At 37.0% G+C, this 24,389-nt stretch overlaps 2 protein-coding genes and 2 pseudogenes across 2 annotated transcripts; all 4 read right to left on the minus strand.

Moving 5' to 3' along the window:
- Nucleotides 1-434: 434 nt before the first annotated feature.
- LOC115952573 (thaumatin-like protein 1) lies at nt 435-1,823 on the minus strand. Its single transcript, XM_031069745.1, has 2 exons — nt 1,693-1,823; nt 435-1,252 (listed from the first exon to the last, which is right to left on the minus strand). The coding sequence occupies exons 1-2, from the start codon at nt 1,745-1,747 to the stop codon at nt 573-575; spliced, it is 735 nt and encodes a 244-aa protein (XP_030925605.1). The 5' UTR covers nt 1,748-1,823; the 3' UTR covers nt 435-572.
- Nucleotides 1,824-6,696: 4,873 nt separating this feature from the next.
- On the minus strand, nt 6,697-7,706 carry LOC115952063 (annotated as a pseudogene).
- Nucleotides 7,707-8,185: 479 nt separating this feature from the next.
- Nucleotides 8,186-9,738, minus strand: LOC115953815 (thaumatin-like protein 1). Its single transcript, XM_031071613.1, has 2 exons — nt 9,528-9,738; nt 8,186-8,990 (listed from the first exon to the last, which is right to left on the minus strand). Exons 1-2 carry the CDS (start codon nt 9,580-9,582, stop codon nt 8,314-8,316), a joined length of 732 nt encoding a protein of 243 aa, XP_030927473.1. The 5' UTR covers nt 9,583-9,738; the 3' UTR covers nt 8,186-8,313.
- Nucleotides 9,739-21,849: 12,111 nt separating this feature from the next.
- LOC115952064 lies at nt 21,850-22,417 on the minus strand (annotated as a pseudogene).
- Nucleotides 22,418-24,389: the final 1,972 nt, after the last annotated feature.

A 24,389-nucleotide genomic window follows, 5' to 3' on the forward strand; every position in this document is an offset into this window, starting at 1 on the left:
TAAATGCATTTACTATATATATAAAATATAATATAATAGAATAAATGCATTTAAAAAGTCACCAAAAAAAGAGAGGACAAAAATCGAACAATATTAGATTATAAGTTAGATATGTGTTATGGTATCCATTTGTTTTATTTTATTTTTATTTTTTAATTAATAGAACTATGCTATTTTGAGATGGCATAAGTGGGCTATGCTCTCAATCCTCCCATGAAAGGAGCTGCTTGTATTGTGCAAACGATTTTATAGCTTTTCATCATTAATAATAATTTTACATTTTTACCTAAAATACGTCTAGACTAGTTAGTTAGTAAATATTAATAGATTTTTTGGGTTGGGCCGGGGGACAATTGCCCACCTCGACTCCACTGGCTTCGCCCCTGATTTTAAATGTCTCGGTACAACATGAAAAAGCAAGTGAACGAGGATTCTTTTGTAGTATCCATTTGTTATGTATTATTCAAATAATTATTTTGTTGACACATACATACATGTGTCTTAGTACATGAAACTGATCAGCTTCTTATTACTATTTAGAGAGAAGGGAACACATAATTCCTCTTCTTGATTCATGGACAGAAAGTGATAACATAGTTGGGTGCACCAGAGCAAGTAAATGTGCTGTTCTGATCATCATAAGCATAGCTATAAGCTTGAGGGCATTGGTTCTCAAAGATCCGAGAATAGTCTGTGGGTGGGCAAGTTTGTGGGGTGTTATTTGCACCAGTGCAACAATACTGTGGCTGATTGAAAGCAGTACAAGCACTCTTGCAAGCAATAACGCTTCCATCAGACCCTTTCACTTGCAGCTCTGCTGGGCAAGCTGCATTCACATTGGCCGGACAGCTTGAGGCCTTGCATTCACCAGTTCCACCTTGTGTGGCTACTGAAACAGGCAAGTTGAACCCATCTACAAGACTAACATCATAAAAGTCCATTCCACCATCGGCGGCTATGTTGATTTCTACCAAAGAAGCTGGCGGAACTGCACCGTTACCATTGCATGAAACTTGACCAGAGCTACATTCTGCAGTAGCACAGCTGAACTTTCCGGAGCTGTCTGTGGAGCATAGAGTTCGGGCCCAGAATCGGCCTTTCCATGGAGCTTGGACATCTATTGCTGAGGATGCTGTAGATGCTAACTCAAACCCAGTAGTTGATAATTGAGGTTTTTGATCTGAAGTTAAGGTTCCTGGCCAGACGGTATATGGACAGTTGTTTGTGAAAGTTATTCTAGCAGAGTGAGCACCTGCATGCAACATATATAAACCAAAATCCTTGTCATCATTTTGAAAATGAAAACAAAACCTGTATTGTAAGCAGCAAATATATGTAGCAGATGCAACATTAATTCTAACGTGTTGATACACGTACGTATCATGATGATGCATGGTTATGATTCAACGGTTTGCAATTATTTTTAATTATCAAAAGTAAATAAATAAGACTCATGATGAAAAGAATGTGCATGAACTATATTCCTTCGCGGGGTTTCATGACTTTATTGCGTTGCCAATGTGATGATGAATGAGGCAAAAAAACCGCATGTTTTTTGATCTTTTCGAGAAAATGAATCATCACAAACAAGAATTTTGTAATTATTTTGGGTGTATATCAAGCACTTCTAAAGGATGAGGGATAGAGTTTTGGACGATGCAATGTGGGATAGTGATTAGTGAGGAGGCATACCAGATAGGAAAAAGAAGGCCAAGGTAAGGCTGTAGAGTGCCATGGTTTTCATCATTGTATGATATCGTTTCTTTAAATTGGTGGTATATAAGAACTAACAAGTATGATGAACTTGAATGTGGTATGGTAATAATAATTTGAAGAACTTGGTTGGGTATATATAGAAGCTTATACGTGATTGCGGATATCAATGCGGTCCATGCGGGGAAACTTGGCTTGGAATTTTTTTTTTTTTTTTTTGTCATTTTCTTTTAGTGAAGGCTTGGACTTTTCAGTAGGAATACTTATTGTCCTGGTGATCGTTAGAGTCTTACACGGCACCAAGGTCGCTATTTCGTTGGAGAAACATAACGATCGAGGAATTTGGTATATTTACAACAACGGGTTCTCCGTAATGACTGTAATTGTATTATGTTGAATAGACTTTTGTTTTGTATTCAATTTAAGAACGTGTGAGGCTGAGACGAAGTAACCAGTCTAGTTCACCCATGACTTAAGGTAGCGTCCATAGGTTTTCACTAGGGAAATTGAAGACAAACCTATGCAATCTGTAAGTCATGCCGACTCTAATTTATCTGATTTCAACGTGAATTTTTGCGCATTGGTTGAACTTTGAACCCGGGCGGCTTGAGATGTTTTTGTGAGTTTTGCGGATGAATTTGGGGTGAAAAAAAAAATTCTTTCACATTTGTTCATATAACACATAAAAGTAACTATGAAAAAAAGGAGGTGAAATAGTGGATGTGTAAGAACCAAAACCCTTTGGAGTTAACCAATTCGTAAGGCTTCTAATCCTAGCTCGGTTCTAGTAGCAGGTTCCTTTTTTAATTTCTTTTTCACCAAAATTATCTTGTCATAATTCAAAGAGTAAAACTAAACCATTATATAGTTGCGATCAAAGACTTTTTTAATACATCCACATTCTAGAATATAGTAAAAATTTTGCAGATATGAGATTAGTTGAAAACAATAAAAACAGATATTACTTTGATACTTTTGCTCCTCTGTCTTTTATTGATTTTTTTTTTTTTTTTTTTTTTTGGGAATTTGTGATAAGTTCGAAACTCTATTTGTGAGTGCATATTAACAGAGTTGTCGTTGTATCCTGAAGAGCAACCGCTTGCGCCATTTGCACCGACGGATTCATTCCAATGGAGGCGAAATCGCTTCTTAAGGATAGCGAATTTAGTTTTGTGTCTCGGCGATAAGTTTTACTTAATCCTTAATTTTATACACTTTTTCACTTGTCTATTTTGCTTATAAGTTAATCTAAGCATATCTTGTTTTACTGATATATTATTGATATTGCTTTGTAACTTTGTTAACAACCTGGACAATTTTTAAACTATACTTCCAACACATGAATCAAGTCTCATAACGTAATAAGTAATGTTTGTTAAACACATTGTTATAAACCCATTTTTTGAATTGAAATCGTGTTTTCAACTCAGAATTTTAGTTCAAACAGTGTGTATGTGTAACAAAACAGAGAGTAAGAAGAAGAAAAAATACTTACCAAACTTACCCTTAATGTTCAAAACAAACAGGAGTTCTTTTTGAAAGATCACATTTTACCAAGTCATTATTCTTATATAAATTGAGTTTAAATCTTATATGGGTTTCCTATTAAACCTTCTATGTTTACACAATTAGAATCTTATCACATTATATTTTCTTTAAATGCTAATAACTCTTTATAGAGAGTTATTAGCATTTAAATCTTGTAACTTTTTTTTATTTTTTTTATTTATTTTTTTATAAATCTTGTAACTTTTTCTTTATATATAGAGAGTTTCAACTTATAATATCTGCTCTTGATAATAACTCTTTATCATCACCACCGCGTACCCTCAATGAGGTGGTCACTCTACTAGTATAAGTGTGGTTACTTCACAAGTATAGTAGAATTTCTATTTTGTATATATATATATATAAAAAAAAAAAAACATTTTATCGTCAGACCAAGACATCAATCGGTTTATGGTATAGGTAGAAATTAAACTCCAAGTCTTTTATTTAACCATTAAGGACTTTACCAACTGTTATTGACATTACTTTCTCTCTCTCCTATGAAGAACTAAGGTTCAAAATTCAAATCCCCCTTTGAATTATAGAATAATATTTTTATTTTTGTTGGATTAGGTCTTATCCCACTCCTTGCTCTTAAAATAAACACTTCCATTGTCAAATGAATAGGTTTATCTTTCCACTTTATGTTTTACCAAATAGTAATAATTAAATAATGCAAATTTGTGTACACTTGGTTTTAACATGTTGTTATACAGGAATAAGTGAAAAGAACAATCGTATTTGGAGTTTTTTTGGTTTATTTTAAACACAATATAAATCATTTTTTTTACATGAAAATCTATATGTATACTCTTAGTTGGAATATTATTATTTCTAGTATTAATTAGCTAGGCAAGTGAAAAATATAATTCACATTTAGTTTATGTAATATTATATCTGACCAATTACACAGGATAAAGATAACTATCTAACAATATTTATATGTGGGCAAGTGAGTAATCAAAAGAGGGAAAAATGCCCAAACACCTCCTAAACTTTCAGTTACTAACCAAAACACCCCTTCAATTATTATATTGGCCAATTTACTCCTTAAACTATACATACCTGTCAAATCAACACACCAATTACTCTCCGTTAAAAAAACAAACAGAATATGCATGTGTATCCCACGTGAACTTTAAAATAACATATTACCAAGGATTGAATTGGGTGAGAGGAGAGAGAAACCTATAGCATAATAGAGAAAGAGAGACATGATCAAACCAAAAGAACCACGGTTGTCGGCTGCCTCACCGTCGACAGCTACCATGGTTTCTGCTGTTGTTTTTCCAGCCACCCATGACCTGCAAGAGAGGGAGACACTATTCAGTATATTTATTTTGGTTTCAATGGAAATTTGTTATTTTTCCCCTATTTGCTGGTTTGTTCTCTCTCTCTCTCTCTCTCTCTCTCTCTTTGTGTTGGGCTTTGGTTGATTTCAAACTTGGTGGTTTGATATTGAGTTCTCTTCTTACTAGTTGTATACTGGGCTTTCATCAAAGATCTTGTGCCCACGATATGTTTGCCAATATTGCTCTGCGAAATAGTGTGCACTACATTGAATATCATTTTGATTTTTACTTTATTTTCACAATATTTCTTACGGGTCTGGCATGGATTGATTGAGTGAAGTGGGTTTTCATTGTTTCTTTATTTTTAGTAGCAATATTATTATTAAGCAATACAGATGATTAAATTTGTTTTGTAAGTGGGAACACGTGCATCTCATATGCTTTTTCTGTTAGTGTTTTAACGTTAGATTAGCTGAAGTATTGATTTGACAGATATATAAGTATAGTTTAAGGAGTAAATTGACTAATATAATAGTTCTAGGGGTGTTTTGGCCAATAATTGAAAGTTTAGGAGGCGTATGGACATTTTTCTCATAAAAAGATTCAAAACTATTTTTCTCCCTGAAAAATTAAAAAAAAAAAACTTTTTTTTTTTAATTAATGCCCATGAGAAGGCTAGCATATCTAACAATATTTCAATTTCTCGGAAGTAGTGCTCGCACTAAAGTGCTAAAGTGCTAAATTATATCTATCTTGTGATCATTTCACGTTCACAATATTATCTAAATCAAACCGTAACAAGTTCTTATATTGAGTCTTAACATGGGCAACACCAGTTTATTAGAATCCCCTATTCATTGACTATTGTTTAGAAATTTTACCTCAGTTTATGCATGTGTGGGTGTGGGCATTAGAGAGAAAGATGGGGCATAGAGTTGTGAGATATTGATGTTTCTATCTCTGCCAAAGATTAATAATCTTTTTAGTGCTTGCGCAAATCTCATCAAACTATATTTTTAAATTTTTAGTGGTAGTGCTTGGGATAAACTATGTTTGTTCGTTTAGACCTATTTAAATCAGATTGTTTAACCTAATATATTAACTAAGTAATTCTTAGGTTTATTATTCAGATCTAGGTTAAACAAGCATATATCATATCATGCAAAACAGCGGAAAATAAACAACACTATGATATGATGACTTAGGAAAACCAATGAAATGAACCGTTTCAAGGTAAAAACCTGTGAATGATTTGACCTAGCTATCCTTAAAATAAAGTAAATTCACTATAAGAGAATCGAAATTTTTACAAAAGATTTAACCTTAAATCTATTGCTACCTCATATAGTAACTTATTGACATGACCACATGAAAGTTTCGAATCCACAGGCTCCTTCTCTTCTTGGATTTACACCAACCCAAGCACCCTTGCTTGTGACTTTGAGATCCCACTAAAAGGTTTCAGATCACCATTAGTAATGATCTTGATGCAATAACTATGTTCTACTAACGCTTGATTGTAGATCTTGCTCTAGCAGATTCTTATATAGTTAGAAGGTACAAAAATCTCAAATCTCATAAAAAGTAACACACAAGTCTTCCAAAAGTCTGAAAAACGTAGCTAGGGTTTCCCTTTTATACGTGGAGAAGTTAGAGTGAAACCATAAACGTTTTCGCAGGCTTGGGCCTGATTTAAAAATCTGCAGAATTTCTATTCCTGCAATTTTCGATCAGTCGAGCCTAATTTCTCGATCGGTCAAGCAAGGCAGAAACTCATTTCCTTTTTCTGAATTTTCTGTAGTCAGCTGGACTTGAACCTTGAAACCAACACTTTTAAGCATTGCCTAACACTTACACTAGACATGTTTTGTTCTCGGTTTGCCAACACAATAAAAATATGATTTTAAACATTTAAACCTAAATCTTTAGAACCTAACAAACTATATCATGTTGAGAACATTATTTAAATTTTAAAAAACAATTATATTTTTTAAGAACTTTATAACTCACCTAGTTGACAGTTGCACCTCCTAATGTTTTCAAGATAAACCCAATCCACGATGCATGTAGTGGGTGCTTGGTTCTTGAAAGGAAATATGGGCATGTAAAATATAAGGAAATGACCTGCACATATATGGCAAATTTATATTCGACTCATTGCCCCACTGCAACTATAAATTGGAGGTTGATTATCACTCGGATAGGTGTGGGCAAGATTGCATATTTTCTTGAAGCTAGTTGAGTACTCATTAGACTAGCAAGCTTGTGGACTACTATAATCCCCAGTGCAACAATATTTTGGATCCTTTAACGCATCACATGCACTATAATAACCAATATATACATGGACAAAATTTAACTATAAAATTAGTTGTAATTTAAGGCTATAATCTTACTCAATAAAATAAACTTTATTACATATTTTGAAAATCTAACCATTAAATTGCATGTTTTTTACACTCTTAATACACATGTCAAATTTTGTGTCAATCAGATATTATTTACTATATAGTCTATAAGCTTATACCTTATGCATAATTTTAAACTATAAAAACTTGCAATTTAAACAATTTATTGATAACATAGCTATTAATCTTTAATTTTCTAGAAATTTTGCAAGCATGGAAGATATAAGAAGAAAAGGTAATCTAATGGTGAATTTGTCAATACTCACATCCAATAAAAAGATATTGAGTAAAATTGTAGTTTAAGGTTACAACCAATTTTATAGGTAAATTTTATCCTATATATGTTGCCCATACTTGTTTGTGGCCAATAAGTTAGATTGATACACGTTGCTTATATCTTGAACACATTCCACAATAGGGCATGGCCCTGATCCATTGACTAGAGTCCCACCAATGGGTTCGATCCGGACTTCCACATTATGCCCATGGTTCAAGTTCACTTCATAGGACACCAAAGATTGGTTTATATTGAAATTGAGTAGGGTCACTGGTTAAGTCATAAGTGGGTGGTGGAGATTGGCAACTCTTTGTGCCTAATATCCAGAGTCTCCAGTTTCACATGAAAAATAGAATGATTCATTGTGCTGGTGCACTTGGTCCTAGCCCAAATGCTACCTTGTTATTCATCAGGGGTGAAGAATATGTATAAATTCTTAATCCTACCTAGTCTCAACCTAAATTCCATATGTTATTATCATGTTGAAGTGGTCAAAGTTGTCACTTACCAAATCTAGGCCCAATCACTCTTTCTTTAGTTCTTGTTTAGGAGAGCTTATGTGTATTGACTTACCTTACAACTTCAAAAGTTGCACATAAATTAAAATAAGTTGAGAAAGTTGGCAAAAAAATTCTACCAAATGATTTTTCAACTCTTTGAGAATCGAATCAGTTAAAATATGTTAAGTTGTCACTTAACAAACACATTTGAACGGTATTAACAAAGAGATTGACCCCCTGATATTAGGAGAGTGGATTTAGATTTTGAAACATTTGAAGACAAAATCAAAATGACCCCAAACTTGAAATGTGTGATTTGCAATTTACTTTTTAATTTAAATTTATATACTTACCCTCAAGAATAAAAATCCCCAACTTTAGTACAACATGAATAACAAGTGATAGAGAGTAGCACGAAAAACACTTTATTCTCATAACTCATGAGCACAACCTCAAACTTTGTACATGTTTTATTCAAATAACTATTTCTTTGACACATACATACATGTGCCTAGTACTTGAAACATATCAGTTTCATATTACAAATTTAGGAATACATAATTCCTTTCTATAATTCATGGACAAAAAGTGATAAAATAGTCGGGTGCACCAGAGCAGGTAAAGGTGCTAGTTTGATCATCATAAGCATAGCTATAAGCTTGAGGACATTGTTGCTTAAAGATACCAGAATATTTTGTGGTTGGACATGTTAGCGGGGTGCTAAATGCACCAGTGCAACAGTACTGTGGTTGATTGAAAGCAGTACAAGCACTCTTGCAGGCAAGCACGCTCCCATCAGACCCTGTCACTTGCAATTCCCCTGGGCAAACTGCGTTCACGTCGGCTGGACAGCTTGAGTTCTTGCAATCACCAGTGCCACCTCTGGTGGCTACAGAAACAGGCAAGTTGAAGCCATCTACAAGGCTAACATCGTAATAGTCCATCCCACGATTATCTGCTATGTTGATTTCTACTAAAGAAGCTGGCGGGATTGCACCAGTACCGTTGCATGCAACCCTACCAGTGCCACAATCAGCAGTCTCGCAAGTGAAATTTGTTGAGTTGGTGGAGCATTGGGTTCGGGCCCAGAACCGGCCTTTCCATGGAGCTTGAACATCCAGTGTTAAGGAAGCTTTGGATAATAACTCAAATCCAGTATTTGATAGTTGAGGTTTTTGATCCGAAGTTAGGGTTCCGGGCCAAATGGTTTTTGGACAGTTGTTTGTGAAAGTTATTTTAGCAGAGTGAGCACCTGCATGCAAAACCAAACGCTTTTGAAGATGAAAAACAAAACCTATCTTGTAGCCGGGTTGTATTAATTATGAACCACTACATTATTTTATTCTGTTTGTAAGTGTTACATAGTCCAAGACCTGACTCAGGTTTATAACTGTAAGTATCAATCATATTTTGAGCAATTGAAATAGAAGAGGTGTACATGTCTATATAAAAAAATTAAAAAAAGAAAAAGAAAAAGAATCATCGATGCTATAAATATGCATGAAATCTAGCACTTGCCCTCAATGTGACCTGTTCATTAATTAGAGCACGTTCCTCTATGGACTATTAGAAGAGATCAATAGAGAAAGAACAAGTATCAAGTACATAAAATCTAAAATGTGTTTCAAGTGAAAGATTAGCGAATATAATAATGAAAGCTTAATCCGTGGGGTTCATGACTTTATTGTATAGCCGATATGATGATTGTCGCAACCTAAAATTTTGTGATTAAAAAAAAAATTACTGACAAAAGCAATGTGTTAAAGCATATCAGAAGTAGATAGCATACCAGATAAGAGAAAGAAGGCCAAGATAAGGCCGTAGAGTGTCAGGGTTTTCATCATTGTTGCTTACTTTGATGGTAACAAGTAACTAGTATATATGATGAATGACGAACTTTGGTGTGGTATTGCTTGGGCTAATCCAATGAACTTTGCATGGTATATATAGAGGTTTATACACCGATTCAAAGGAGAAACATGCCGAAAATTGGACTTGGATTTTCTAGGAATTCTTTATTGACCCACTTGGTAGTTATCTTCCAAACAGTATCGGGTAGCTACTGCAACTGTGAAGAAAAGAGACTGATACATGCATGTGGTTTTTTTTATTTTTTATTTACTTATTTTTTTTAATGATTGGGATTAATTTTTTAAGCTTTATTATTGATAATTTTTGTTGTTGAGTTAATTTTATTACTAATTTTTGTTGTTGGGTTATTTTTTTTGGGCTTGTATTTTTCTTTTTTATAGATTTAATCTATTAATTTTTCACGGCCTTTGAAAGGTAAAAAATGCTAAAACTACAAAATTTTTACAAATTACTAATGTGGTGAGTGATTATTGGTAAGTAAAAAATGATGCAAATCATGTGTGAACTAATAAGAATTTTCTATTTCAATAGTTTGTAAAAAAGTTTGCGCTTATAGCATTACTCTTAAAAGAAATAATAACATTGTTAAGGGAGCCAGGCAAAGTGTAATTTTATTAAACATAATTGCTAAAATTAGTACATATTAATATACTAATTTTTTTTGTAAGGATTCAATTTGTAACGATCCCAAATTGGAATATTGGGTTCGAACGTTAAAGGCCCAAACAATAAAATTTGTAGAGAGTGGGCTAAAAGGTTAGGCTTTGGTGAACGGACAGCCGTTAGTCATGGTGTTCGTGATGACTGCACAGAGGTGAATCTAACGTATCTAAGAAGACTTTCTCCTTGGCATGGCCTGAGTGGCTCTGGTCCTTGGACCTCGTCCGAGGAGTTTCATGTTCTTATTATTCATTTTGGGTTAGGGTTCACTGGCCCTGGAGATGATCTGCCTCCCTTTGTTTTGGCTGCTTCCTTCTTCTTTTATACTAGCTTTTCCCCTCTCTCATACGTCCACTTGTAGGTTTCGTTTTTTAGGGCTAATACTTGTCTTGTCAGCCCATACCCAAAGTGGTTGGAGGTGGCTGTAAAAGCTAAAGAGCACGGCCCTGTCAGGCGCAGAGTACTTAATTGCAGTATTGACAGCCTTTCCCTTGAACTGCTCTTACACTGTACTCGCCCTTTCTTTTGGGAGCGCTATGGGGGCTGCCTTTGATGACGTGTCATTCTTTCCTTCTAAGTTTTAGAATGTCGAGGACAGGATCGTCCTCGGTTACATCTCTAGGCCATTTGGACTTTCGTCGTACGTCCTCGGCAATGTCTCTCCTTGGCTCGGGCCTTGGACCCTAATGTAAAATAGGCCGGGGTCACAAATTCTCTGGCCCCACGATAGCCTCTCAAAATCCTGCTGTCCAGCCTCTCGGATGGAGATGAGGATTTTGGTGACGTCGGGCCTATGTCACGGCTTGACAAGTCTTGTCCTTCATCAATGCCGGTGCTTCTTCACTTGCCTGGGACATGCTCTTGGTTATGAGATATTCCTTTAGTTTTACTCACGTCGCGTTCCTGCCGTTTCAGTGCACGAGGCGCGTCTTTAATAAGTTCTCTTTATGAAGCGACGCAAATCCAATGGTTGAAGACGGCTTTAGGTGTTGAGCGGGACTTATCTCGTTTGTAGTTTTTCTTGGAGATTTGTACAGATTAAATGCCACCAGGCTTGCCTCCCATATAAGAAGCATGGTGGGGGGGGGGTCATTTTCTTTATACGCAGACCCTTTAAGACTTTTAAATCCCTAACCCTCCAGTTGTGCCCATAGTCCCCATTACCAGTGTGACTGAGCCTTCGGGGGGTGATATGGTCAAGGCCAGGATGGGGGAGAAAAGACCATACCCTCTCCAGAAGCCTTGGGTTTCTTCGAGACTTAAGATGGCCTGGTCAGGGGCAAGGGAGACAAAGACTCAAAACACTTCTTTCCCTTGATAAGGCAAGAAAGGAGTCTCTTCTTCCTTCAGCCAAAATTCGAAGCAGGTGGAGGTCGCATCAGATTTTTGGTGCGACTGCACTGAGGTTTCTCATCGTCGGTACCATCCGTTCTTTCTCAAGTGCTGCTAATATGACACTTGCTCAATTGCAATCAGAGCTGGTACAGGGATTAGGCATCCCCGCTTCTTCCTTTCTTCCATCACTGGAGCCATCTAGATGCCTCAGCTTCTTCTTCTTTTCCATCACTGGTGCCATCCAGGTGCCTCTGCTTCTTCTTCTCTTCCATCACTAGTGCCATCCTGACGTGCTTAGTCCTTTCTAGAGCAAAATTTGAAGGATTTATCGTTCCCCTGTATCTTTTTCTTTTTATTTTTCTTTTAGCTTCTGTATTTAGCTTCTGGTATAGATTTGTTTAAGCCCCCCCCTTATTGTACGCTGTACTACTTCTTTGTCTAATAAAAGATGACTTTATCCCATTTTGCGTATTCTTTCTTTTCTGCAATAATTATTTGGTGAATGGATGTGCTGGTTTCCTTTTCTTTTGAACAATACTTAGGGCCGAAACCCTTGTTAACAAAGAGCTATCACTTTGAACTTATTAAAACTGACAGGCACAATAATGTCGACTTGAAGTAGGTTAACCATATGAGACTAACCGAGATAACAGCTGAATGCTCTGTATTGCATATGGGATGATCACCCGAGGACGTGTAACCTAAAATGAACTGTCTGAGGGGGTCACCAGGCACTGGGGTACTTTGCCATGTTTCAGACGATATTCATAGTCTTAAGTTGTTTTGGGCATCTGGTCCGAGAACTGAGGTATGACTATACCAGATCTAAACACTCGGTTGCGTTAGTTTCCTTAAAGCTGGGGCTCAGGATTTCCATTCTGTCTAAGATTTAAGCCATTTTCTAGTGGCTAGTTTCCCCATAGGTTTGAGTTCGAGGACCATACAAGACCTTGGTTCTGCCCAAAACTTATATATTTTTGAAGTAATTGGTTTCCCCATAGGTTTGAGTCCGAGAACCATACAAGACTTTGTTTCTGTCCAAAACTTATATTTTTTAAAGTAGTTGGTTTCCCCATAGGTTTGAGTCCAAGGACCATGCAAGACCTTGGTTCTGTCCAAAACTTATATTTTTTGAAGTAGTTGGTTTCCCCATAAGTTTGAGTCCGAGGACCATGTAAGACCTTGGTTCTGTCCAAAACTTATATTTTTTGAAGTAGTTGGTTTCCCCATAGGTTTGAGTTCGAGGACCATGCAAGACCTTGGTTCTGTCCAAAACTTGTATTTTTTGAAGTAGTTGGTTTCCCCATAAGTTTGAGTCCGAGGACTATACAAGACCTTAGTTCTGTCCAAAACTTGGATTTTCTTAATGACTCGAGGGTTAGCCCCTTGACAAAGGTGCGGGGCATTAACTTGATGTTGGAAGCCCCTAGAACTACCTGTGGCACTGGCACTTTTAAGGGTAGCCCTGAGTTAGAGCAACAACCGTGTGCTACTGGAAATGATGGAGAGGCTTTTGCATAGCTTGCCCCACCGCCAAAACTATTTCTTTTGAGGGACCCTTGTCGACAAGGGCTTGATCTCACCATGACTAACTGCCGCCTATGCCAATGCACAAGCCTCCCCACAGACGGCACCAATTGTAAGGACTCAATTTGTAACGATCCCAAATTGGAATATTGGGTTCGAACGTTAAAGACCCAAACAATAAAATTTGTAGAGAGTGGGCTAAAAGGCTAGGCCTTGGTGAACGGACAGCCGTTAGTCATGATGTTCGTGATGATTGCACAGAGGTGAACCTAGCGTATCTAAGAAGACTTTCTCCTCGGCACGGCCTGAGTGGCTCCGGTCCTTGGACCTTGTCCGAGGAGCTTAATGTTCTTATTATTCTTTTTGGGTTAGGGTTCATTGGCCCTGGAGACGATCTGCCCCCCTTTGTTTTGGCTGCTTTCTTCTCCTTTTATACTAGCTTTTCCCCTCTCTCATACGTCCACGTGTGGGTTTCACTTTTTAGGGCTGATACTTGTCTTGTCAGCTCATACCCAAAGTGGTTGGGGGTGGCTGTAAAAGTTAAAGAGTATGGCCCTGTTAGGCGCAGAGTACTTAATTGCAGTATTGACAGCCTTTCCCTTCAACTGCTCCTACACTGTACTCGCAATTTCTTTTGGGAGCGCTATGGGGGCTGCCTTTGATGACGTGTCATTCTTTCCTTCTAAGTTTTAGAATACCGAGGACAGAATCGTCCTCGGCTACATCTCTAGGCCATTTGGACTTTCGTCGTACGTCTTCGGCAATGTCTCTCTGTGGCTCGGGCCTTGGACCCTAATGTAAAGTGGGTCGGGGTCACAAATTCTCTGGCCCCACAATAGCCCCTCAAAATCCTGCTGTCCGGCCCTTCGGATGGAGATGAGGATTTTGGTGACGTCGGGCCTATGTCACGGCTTGACAAGTCTTGTCCTTCATCAATGCCGGTGCTTCTTCACTTGCCTGGGACATGCTCTTGGTTATGAGACATTCCTTTAGTTTTACTCACGCCGCGTTCCTGCCATTTCAGTGCACGAGGCGCGTCTTTAATAAGTTCTCTTTACGAGGCGACGCAAATCCGATGGTTGAAGACGGCTTTAGGAGTTGAGCGGGACTTATCTCGTTTGTAGTTTTTCTTGGAGATTTTTACAGATTAGCCACCAGGCTTGCCTCCCATATAAGAAGCATGGTGGGGGGGTCATTTTCTTCATACGCAGACCCTTTAAGCCTTTTAAATCCCTAACCCTCCAGTTGTGCCCATAATCCCCATTACCAGTGTGACTGAGCCTTCGGGGGTGATATGGTCAAGGCCAGGATGGGGGAGAAAAGACCATACCCTCTCCAGAAACCTTGGGTTTTTTCGAGACTTAAGATGGCCTGGTCAGGGGTAAGGGAGACAAAGACTCAAGACACTTCTTCCCCTTGATAAGGCAAGAAAGGAGTCTCTTCTTCCTTCAGCCAAAATCCGAAGCAGGTGGAGGTCGCATCAGATTTTTGGTGCGACAGCACTGAGGTTTCTCATCGTTGGTACCATCCGCTCTTTCTCGAGTGCTGCTAATATGATACTTGCTCGATTGCAGTCAGAGCTGGTACAGGGATTAGGCATCCCCGCTTCTTCCTCTCTTCTATCACTGGAGCCACCTAGGTGCCTCCGCTTCTTCTTCTTTTCCATCACTGGTGCCATCCAGGTGCCTCTGCTTCTTCTTCTCTTCCATCACTAGTGCCATCCTGACGTGCTTAGTCCTTTCTAGAGCAAAATTTGAAGGATTTATCATTCCCCTGTATCTTTTTCTTTTTATTTTTCTTTTTACTTCTGTATTTAGCTTCTGGTATAGGTTTGTTTAAGCCCCTTATTGTACGCTGTACTACTTCTTTGTCTAATAAAAGATGACTTTATCCCATTTTGTGTGTTCTTTCTTTTCTGCAATAATTATTTGGTGAATGGATGTGCTGGTGTCCTTTTCTTTTGAACAATACTTAGGGTCGAAACCCTTGTTAACAAAGAGCTATCATTTTGAACTTATTAAAATTGACGGGCACAATAATGCCGACTTGAAGTAGGTTAACCATATGAGACTAACTGAGATAACAGCTGAATGCTCTGTATTGCATATGGGGTGATCACCTGAGGACGTGTAACCTAAAATGAATTGTCCGAGGGGGTCACCAGGCACTGGGGTACTTTGCCATGTTTCAGATGATATTCATAGTCTTAAGTTGTTTTGGGCATCTGGTCCGAGAACTGAGGTATGACTATACCAGATCTAAACACTCGGTTGCGTTAGTTTCCTTAAAGCTGGGGCTCAGGATTTCCATTTTGTCTAAGATTTAAGCCATTTTCTAGTGGCTAGTTTCCTCATAGGTTTGAGTCCGAGGACCATACAAGACCTTGGTTCTGCCCAAAACTTATATATTTTTGAAGTAATTGGTTTCCCCATAGGTTTGAGTCCGAGAACCATACAAGACTTTGGTTCTGCCCAAAACTTATATATTTTTGAAGTAATTGGTTTCCCCATAGGTTTGAGTCCGAGAACCATACAAGACTTTGTTTCTGTCCAAAACTTATATTTTTTAAAGTAGTTGGTTTCCCCATAGGTTTGAGTTCGAGGACCATGCAAGACCTTGGTTCTGTCCAAAACTTGTATTTTTTGAAGTAGTTGGTTTCCCCATAAGTTTGAGTCCGAGGACCATACAAGACCTTAGTTCTGTCCAAAACTTGGATTTTCTTAATGACTCGAGGGTTAGCCCCTTGACAAAGGTGCGGGGCATTAACTTGATGTTGGAAGCCCCTAGAACTACCTGTGGCACTGGCACTTTTAAGGGTAGCCCTGAGTTAGAGCAACAACCGTGTGCTACTGGAAATGATGGAGAGGCTTTTGCATAGCTTGCCCCACCGCCAAAACTATTTCTTTTGAGGGACCCTTGTCGACAAGGGCTTGATCTCACCATGACTAACTGCCGCCTATGCCAATGCACAAGCCTCCCCACAGACGGCACCAATTGTAAGGACTTAATTTGTAATGATCCCAAATTGGAGTATTGGGTTCGAACGTTAAAGGCCCAAACAATAAAATTTGTAGAGAGTGGGCTAAAAGGTTATGCTTTTGTGAACGGACAGCCGTTAGTCATGGTGTTCGTGATAATTGCACAGAGGTGAACTTAGCGTATCTAAGAAGACTTTCTCCTCGGCACGGCCTGAGTGGCTTCGGTCCTTGAACCTTGTCCGAGGAGCTTAATGTTCTTATTATTCTTTTTGGGTTAGGGTTCACTGGCCCTGGAGACGATCTGCCCCCCTTTGTTTTGGCTGCTTTCTTCTCCTTTTATACTAGCTTTTCCCCTCTCTCATACGTCCACGTGTGGGTTTCACTTTTTAGGGCTGATACTTGTCTTGTCAGCTCATACCCAAAGTGGTTGGGGGTGGTTGTAAAAGTTAAAGAGTATGGCCCTGTTAGGCGCAGAGTACTTAATTGCAGTATTGACAGCCTTTCCCTTAAACTGCTCCTACACTGTACTCGCAATTTCTTTTGGGAGCGCTATGGGGGCTGCCTTTGATGACGTGTCATTCTTTCATTCTAAGTTTTAGAATGCCGAGGACAGGATCGTCCTCGGCTACATCTCTAGGCCATTTGGACTTTCGTCATACGTTCTCGGCAATGTCTCTCCTCGGCTCGGGTCTTGAACCCTAATGTAAAGTGGACCGGGGTCACAAATTCTCTGGCCCCACATTTTTTATATATAAAAAAAAAAAAAAAAAATTAGGAGAGGGCCATTGCTCCCTTAGTCAATATATAGCTCCGCCCATGATTGAGACAAAGCATCCTGTCTAAGGTTACGTAACGTATAGATTTTTCACCTTGGAAATTTGAGGACAACCCTCAAGTTGTGCCAAAACTAATTTGTCTGATTTCATCAATTTGAAGAATTTGATGGCATTGTTAAGGGGGTAAAGTGGAATTTTATATTAAACAAAATTGCGAAAATTAGTACGTATTAATATACTAATATTTTTTATAAAAATAAAAAATTTAGGAGGGGGCCATTGCTCCCCTAGTCCATATAGCCCGCCCATGGTTGAGATGAAGCATCATTTGAGGACAACCCTCAAGTTGTGCCAAAACTAATTTGTCTGATTTCATCAATTTGAAGATAACGCCAAAACTAATTTGTCTGATTTCATCAATTTGAAGGTAACCCTGGCCAAACTGTTATACGTTGTGCCAAAACTAATTTGTCTAATTTCATCATTTGAAGATAACCCTGGCCAAACTGTTATACGTTGTGCCAAAACTAATTTGTCTAATTTCATCATTTGAAGATAACCTTGGCCAAAGGCCAAACTATTATAAGTTGTGCCAAAACTAATTTGTCTGATTTCATCAATTGAGTATAACCCTGGCCAAACTGTTATAAGTTGTGCCAAACTAATTTGTCTAATTTCAACATGGGAATAGATTGATATATTGAACTTGAGGAGGCTGGAGTTTTTTAAGGGCCGTGGGGCTGCAAATGTTGCCAATTCGTTGGGCGCGCATCTTTTTTTTTTTGCTGAATCGTTGGGCGCGCATCTAATCCCGGTGTATGAGAATAATAATATGTAATATATTGTCATAATTATTACTTTATTAGAAGAGATATTGTCATAATTTAAAAGTAAAATTTAACTAGGGAAGAATTAACCGATTAAGACCTAGAGTTCTTAGAGTAATTTTATGGAATAGTTTCTAAATTCTTATTCATAAATTTTGAAACATGTAGATTAGATTTTACCACATCATCATTTAAAAAAGGAAAAAGAAAATGTTAATTATCATCATTTTTGTACCCGTTTAAATTAGAGAAGTGTTACGTCCACAACATTTTCACAATACTTTCACAACAAATCTTAAATGACAGATTGTTACAAGTTGTTACTGGAAAACAAGAAAGTAAATATGTTGTAAAAATATTGTGAACACGGTATTTTTCTTTAAAATATTATCATTCACTCAAAAAAGGAAAATGATCATATTAAAGATTTGATTCTTGCCAGTGCCAACTCGATGGGTGAGGTAAATAGGCAACCGCCTAATGCTCCTGATGAAAAAAAGGCCCTCAAATTTTTACTAATAGAGATATACATGTACTAATGGAAGTACTAATTAAGCACCAAATATTCACCAATAAATAAAAAGTAGTTTTTAATTTTTTATATCAATCGTAGGGGCATCTAATCCTAGTATCTAATAGGTTCTATTTCTTCTCCTTTGACAAAAAATAGTAATAATTTAAAAAAGTAAAGTTTTGAAAGGTTAATAGTGTAAAACACTATAGCTTTTAAACTTACGGCTAAATTGCTTTTAAACTACTTAACTAGATGCGGAATAAGAGTAAGTGAAACACCATTAACCGGATCTACTCTCTAGTGCATAGGCATACAAGATAAACAAGTAAATGTAAAGCATAAAGAGTAAGGGAAAAGATATGCAAACTCAGATAACACCGAGATGTGTTATCGAAGAGGAAACTAAAGAACTCGCCTAAAAATATCTCTGCAGCCCTCTAAGCCAAAATGATCGACTAGTGAATAAAGTTGGAGTACAAGGATATCAAAAAGACCCTCCAAGTATAATATACCCAATGTACTTGAACCCTTTGTGTTCCAGCTCCCAACAGACTTCACTGAGTATTTTCTTCACTAGTTATCCGGATCTCGCAATTAGCTCCAAATTGCATTCGTCAAATAATGGCTTTTTCCAATACTTCTCACATGCATAAAAAAAAAACTCTCAACACTCAGATTGGGTGTGGTAAGTGTTTGTGGTAAGAACCTCTCAAAAATTTGTAATTAGAGAGGTAGGAGTAGAGGAAAACTAAGAGAAATGTGTAGATGATTGTCGGTTTACAATCTCTAACTCTCAAGTGTATTTCTATGGTTTTCTCTCTAAGATTGTCCTTACAACTTCATGGATAATGTGGGCATTTATATTTTTCATCTAAAAAAGTTTTTAGATGGCTAAAAACGTTTTTTTTTTCTTTATATTTTTAGGAAATTTTCTTTATTTTTACTACTTCTTCTTTAGGTTTTTGCTTTGTATTTTTCTCAGCTTTAATATATATATATATATATATATTTATATATATATTCTAGTTTTAGGTGTTATGATTAGAAGCATGTTTAGGCCAGAATAGGGGTTTCTACCTCAGGGCATGTTATGCAGCCTCGACCTTAGATACGAACCCTAGGAGGCCTGTGTACACAACCTTAGTCATTCTTAAGTAGGCTCTTTTAGAATCTTAATTATGAGATCAAGACATTCTGGTGAGTATAAATGGTGTTATTTATAATGTTGTTTGTTTGTCATTTATCTTTCAATAACTTATATTAGAAACTTGCTTAGAATGTTTAAATCTTGTTAGAAATATGCTTAGGATGATTGAATCTTGTTAGAAGCATGCTAAGGATTTGGGTGTGTTGAGAACGGGGTAGCTTTCAAAACCCTAGGGATTGAATATTTGTTTTTTAATTCGTCAATGATGTGTTTAGAATGTGTGCTTTTGTTTGTGCCTTACTTTCAATTCATGCATGCATAGGAAAGGTTCATCTTAGGGGATCCTTATTGAAATATGACTATGAGGTAAATAAATGGAGGTTAGCCCACTCAACAGAGGTTTGGGTGCCCTATACGAATATACCTTCTTAAATTTGTGCCCTAATTTTGAACCCATTTTTGGTTTGTTAGAGCTCTATATAAAGATTCAAACCGAGCTCTGGACAAAAACCAAATGGAGACTTCCCACCCATCAGGCTAGTGGCATGCTCATATGCCAATTAGGATGGACCCACAATTGCACCTTTTACACATGAGGGTGCCCACAAGGCCTTAAAATCCAACTTAGTATGTCATAGGGGAATGACATGCATGGTGGTGTTAGCAAACCCAAAACCACCAAATGAAAGCCAAGACATTGTGGTGATGGGAGCTTTAATATACGTTATTGTTTAGTGTTGCTGTGTTTGGTTTAAGTATATTTTGTTAAAATTTAGTTGTGGTTTCTATGATTGGAAAATGAAATTATATAGGACTAGAATTTTGGTTTCTTACTAGTTCTATTGGAAATAGATTTTGTTAAAATTTAGTTGTGGTTAGTTTTGTGATTGGGGAAATGAATTTATTATTTTGTGATAATTTTTTTGTTTTTCATCAAGTTTTTTATTTTTATTATTTAATATTTTAGTTTTATAGAAAAATGTCAAGCATTGTCATTAGAAAAGAGATTAGCCAAAATTAGCTATGAGTACATTATTGATGTGTGGAGACATCCTCCATTTACACAGATAAACCACTAAAATGTTTAGAGTTATAAGTTATAAATTACCTTATATACGAATATGAGAAAAACTAAGAGCACAAAAGGTAAGTGTAAATAATTTAGCCTCAACGATATGAGGTGACCATAGGATTGGAGGAGAAGGATTCATCTTCATCACTAAGAACTTTAATATTAACTTCGGAGTCATCCTCTAAAATAATGGATGAAAGACGGAGATCTTGAGCGAAACTTAAAAGCCCTCACTACTACCATGAATTCTGCATCAGAAACTGAGTGGAGTATGAGTATTTTCTCTTTCATAGACACCAAAAACAAGCCTTGAGAATTTCGTACAACCACCCCAATCCCTGCTTCTCTAGATTCCTTAAACACTGCACCATCAAAATTTAACTTTGACTAAAGGGTTTATCAAAGGAGACCAACGAACCGGATCTGGATTTAAGGCAGTGGGAGTAGAAGATTTTACTGGGATGGCCCAAATAAAATCAGAGAGGAATTGTTTTGCCATCAGGATCACATCATTAATAGGAAAATATTTGTCCTCTACTTGAAAGTCTATTTCTACAGAACCAATTGCAAAAACATCCAAATCCATTTTTTTTCCTCAATTATGTGTTGCACCAAATCAAAAAACTAGGACTTTCTCAAAAAAAAAACTTGGAGAAGTGGTTAACTTGGCGAAAACCTCACGTTGGATCAGAGTCCCATACAACCAAAACTCCAGGACGGTAGCCATAACGCGTGAATCACATTCACGGGAAGTTGCTTATAATGTTCACAAACATCTTTAGCTAACATATTCCTTCGGACTAAATTAGTTTTCATTTTTTTTTATAGCGTAATTAAGAGTGATAGTATTGTAATTTTTTTTGTAAGACAACGTAATTCAAATAGTATTGCAATTTTTTTTGTAAGACAATGTAATTCAAATTTCATTTGAATAATCAAGTATTTTATTAAATTGTGGTTTTCTTGAGTTGATCCTTAAATAATCAAGGGGTGATTTTAAATTGTAAAAGCCTAGATGTATGGGTAAAATATTGTCAATTGAGTATTCATTTTGGGATACACATGCATTTGACCTAACATTTTCTTTGGTCATGGTTATCACACCCACGTTGACGTCTATTGAGCCCAACCAAGCTTCCCAATACGAACAAGTTGTAAAGTTTTAAAAGATTTCAATACTATTGATCATTCACATTAATGTGACCTCATTCATCTCATTAGAAGTATAGAAATTGCACAATTCACACCATTGTAACATTTGAATCTACTCAATATTCCTTTTCAAGAATTTTTTACTTTGTCAAGACTCAAGATACAAAACAGCCGCATTGTTCTATTCTACCAAATTAAAAGACCACCCCCCCCAACAAAAAAAAAAAAAAAAAAAACCAAACATGGCTAATTTATGCGGGACAAAAGGTGATACTGAAACTCGCTGCCCCACTGCAACTATAAATTGGAGGTTGATTATCACCAGGATAAGTGTGGGCTAGACCACGTGCTTTCTTGAAGACTTGAGTACTCATTAGGCTGGCAAGTCTGTGGATTAGCAAAATTTCCAAAGCAACAATGTTTTGGATCCTTTAAAGCATCACAAGCACCAAGACAACCAACATAGCGACCATCCTTGCCCTTGGCCACTAAGTTAGGTGGGCACACATTGCTAAAATCTTGAGCACAATCCACCACGGAGCATGGTCCAGAACCACCAACTAGAGACTCACCAATGGGTTGGATCCGGACCAGCACGTTATGCCCGTGGTTCAAGTTCAGTTCATAGGAGACCACAAGGGGATTGGTTTGTACTGGCTGGTTAATAGTGAAATTAAGCATGGTCACTAGGGAATTGGGTACTGGCCATTGGCAAATTTTGTTGCCACCACAATCTCCAGTTTCACATGAAAAATAATTTGAGGCATTGAGGCTGCACTTGGTCCTCCCCCAAATGAAAACCTTCCATTGATCAGGCATTTGGAGTGATTTTGAAGTTCCTGAAGTGAACTCAGATCACTATTGCCAATTATTGATGGGGTGGCTATTAGTTTTTAGATCCCTGTAAATTAGATTGTTTAACCTAATTAGTTAACTAAGTGAATACTTAGGTTTATTATTCAGATCTAGGTTAAAACAATAAAATCATATCATATAAAGCAGTGGAAATATAAAGAACAAAACGATATGATGACCTAGGAAAACCAAACCGGTAAAAAACTTAGGAAGGATTTAACCTAACTATTCTTAAGGTAAAAAGCAAATCCACTATAGAGAATTGAAGTTTACAATAAGACTTAGACCATTAACATTCTATTACTACCACATGTAGAACTTACTGATATGACAACGTGTAAGCTTCGAATCTACGAACTCCTTCTCTATTAGGCCTTTGCAACACAAGCATCCACACTTGTGATAAAAAGTACAAACTCTTCTGTTTGTGACTCCAAGACCACCCTTGAAGGTTTAGATCATCAACACCTTTGATGACTAGAGAAGGCAGTAACTTCTGCAACATCAGATCTTTAGATACTTCAAGGAATAACACCGGTAGAAGATATGAGAGAGTTTTTTGGGTACAAAACTCTAGATACAAAAGAGGCACACTCTTCTCTCTCTGAAAAGTCTTAAAAACCCTTTCTAGGGTTAGCTTATAATGTCCTTTAAATACTGGAAAAAATGGCTTGTGATTTGGGTTTCAAATGGCCAAGTTATAGGCTTTTTACGTTTGCTAATTTTTTATTGATATGTGACTTTCAATCGATCGAGTACCAATCAAATGACTTTCGATTGATCAAGTACCAATCGAATGAAATAGATTGTAACTCTTTTTTTTTTTTTTTTTTCATCCCGAACTTAAGTTTTTTGTCTTGGACTTTAATGTAGATCATTCTAAACCAATAAGACTTAGTTTTTATCATGGTTTGCCAACATTACAAACTCAAAACCTAACAGTGGCACCAAACCATATTGACTGAGTGCATTGTGTTAAAGACATATTTTTATGTAATTGACATATCTTTTGATAAAATGCACTTTACTTGTATTTGGGTAAATCTAAGTAGGTTCAAGATGATCATTACAAGTGGTTAAATTGAAGACATGGAGATTACTCAAGAGTTGCTCAAGAAAAGTGCAATTTACAGGTCTCGATATCTCCTCGATAGAAGCTCGATTTGTCGAGATTCATTAAAACTCGACACATGTCTCGATTTATCGAGCTTACTGGATTCAGACTATAGCTTGCAACATTTTTATTCTAAAAGACTATTTATTTATGGGTTTGTATAATCCTTATAGGACTAGGAAAACCCAAGGTTTATGGGTTTGTATAATTCTTATTGGATTAGGATAGCCCAAGGTTTGTGTAAACCTATTTGGAATAGGAGAGCCCATTAAGCTCCTATTTAAAGGAGGTGGAAAAAGAAAAACCTAACCCTAGAGAGCTTCATAAGGTTTTCTTTTTGAAACCTTAGCCTCCTCCTACAGAAGAAAGAGTTATTGTTGCATTTCTTGTACGCCTTTGGATTCTGTAACCAAGCAGTCTCTTGTACCAACATTAAAGATCTTATTGGTGTTTCTATGTGAAACTGCTGCGAATCAACTACAATAATCAAAGGGTTGTCGTGGAGTTAGTCACGTACTTTGATTCGTGCAAAGGAGTAAGCCGCGTACTGGGATCCATGCATCATATTGGTTAGTCACGTACTATAAGCCTTGCATTGAAAAGAAGAGATTGTCACTACAGAATAAGTCCAATTGAGTATTGGAGTAAGGGTTCAACTGTTGGTTGGAATAACGTACTGAGATTCCTTTACTTGTAACTGCTTGTTGTGATAATAGTGGATTCTCGGGAGTGGCAACCTTAAAATCACCTAGTGGGGTTTTGTCTTGGTGGTTTTTCCCATTTGTAAACAAATCACCTGTGTCAAATTTAATATTCGCTGCA

The sequence above is a fragment of the Quercus lobata genome, chromosome 7 (genome assembly GCF_001633185.2).
Source record: "Quercus lobata isolate SW786 chromosome 7, ValleyOak3.0 Primary Assembly, whole genome shotgun sequence".
Lineage (NCBI taxonomy): Eukaryota > Viridiplantae > Streptophyta > Magnoliopsida > Fagales > Fagaceae > Quercus > Quercus lobata.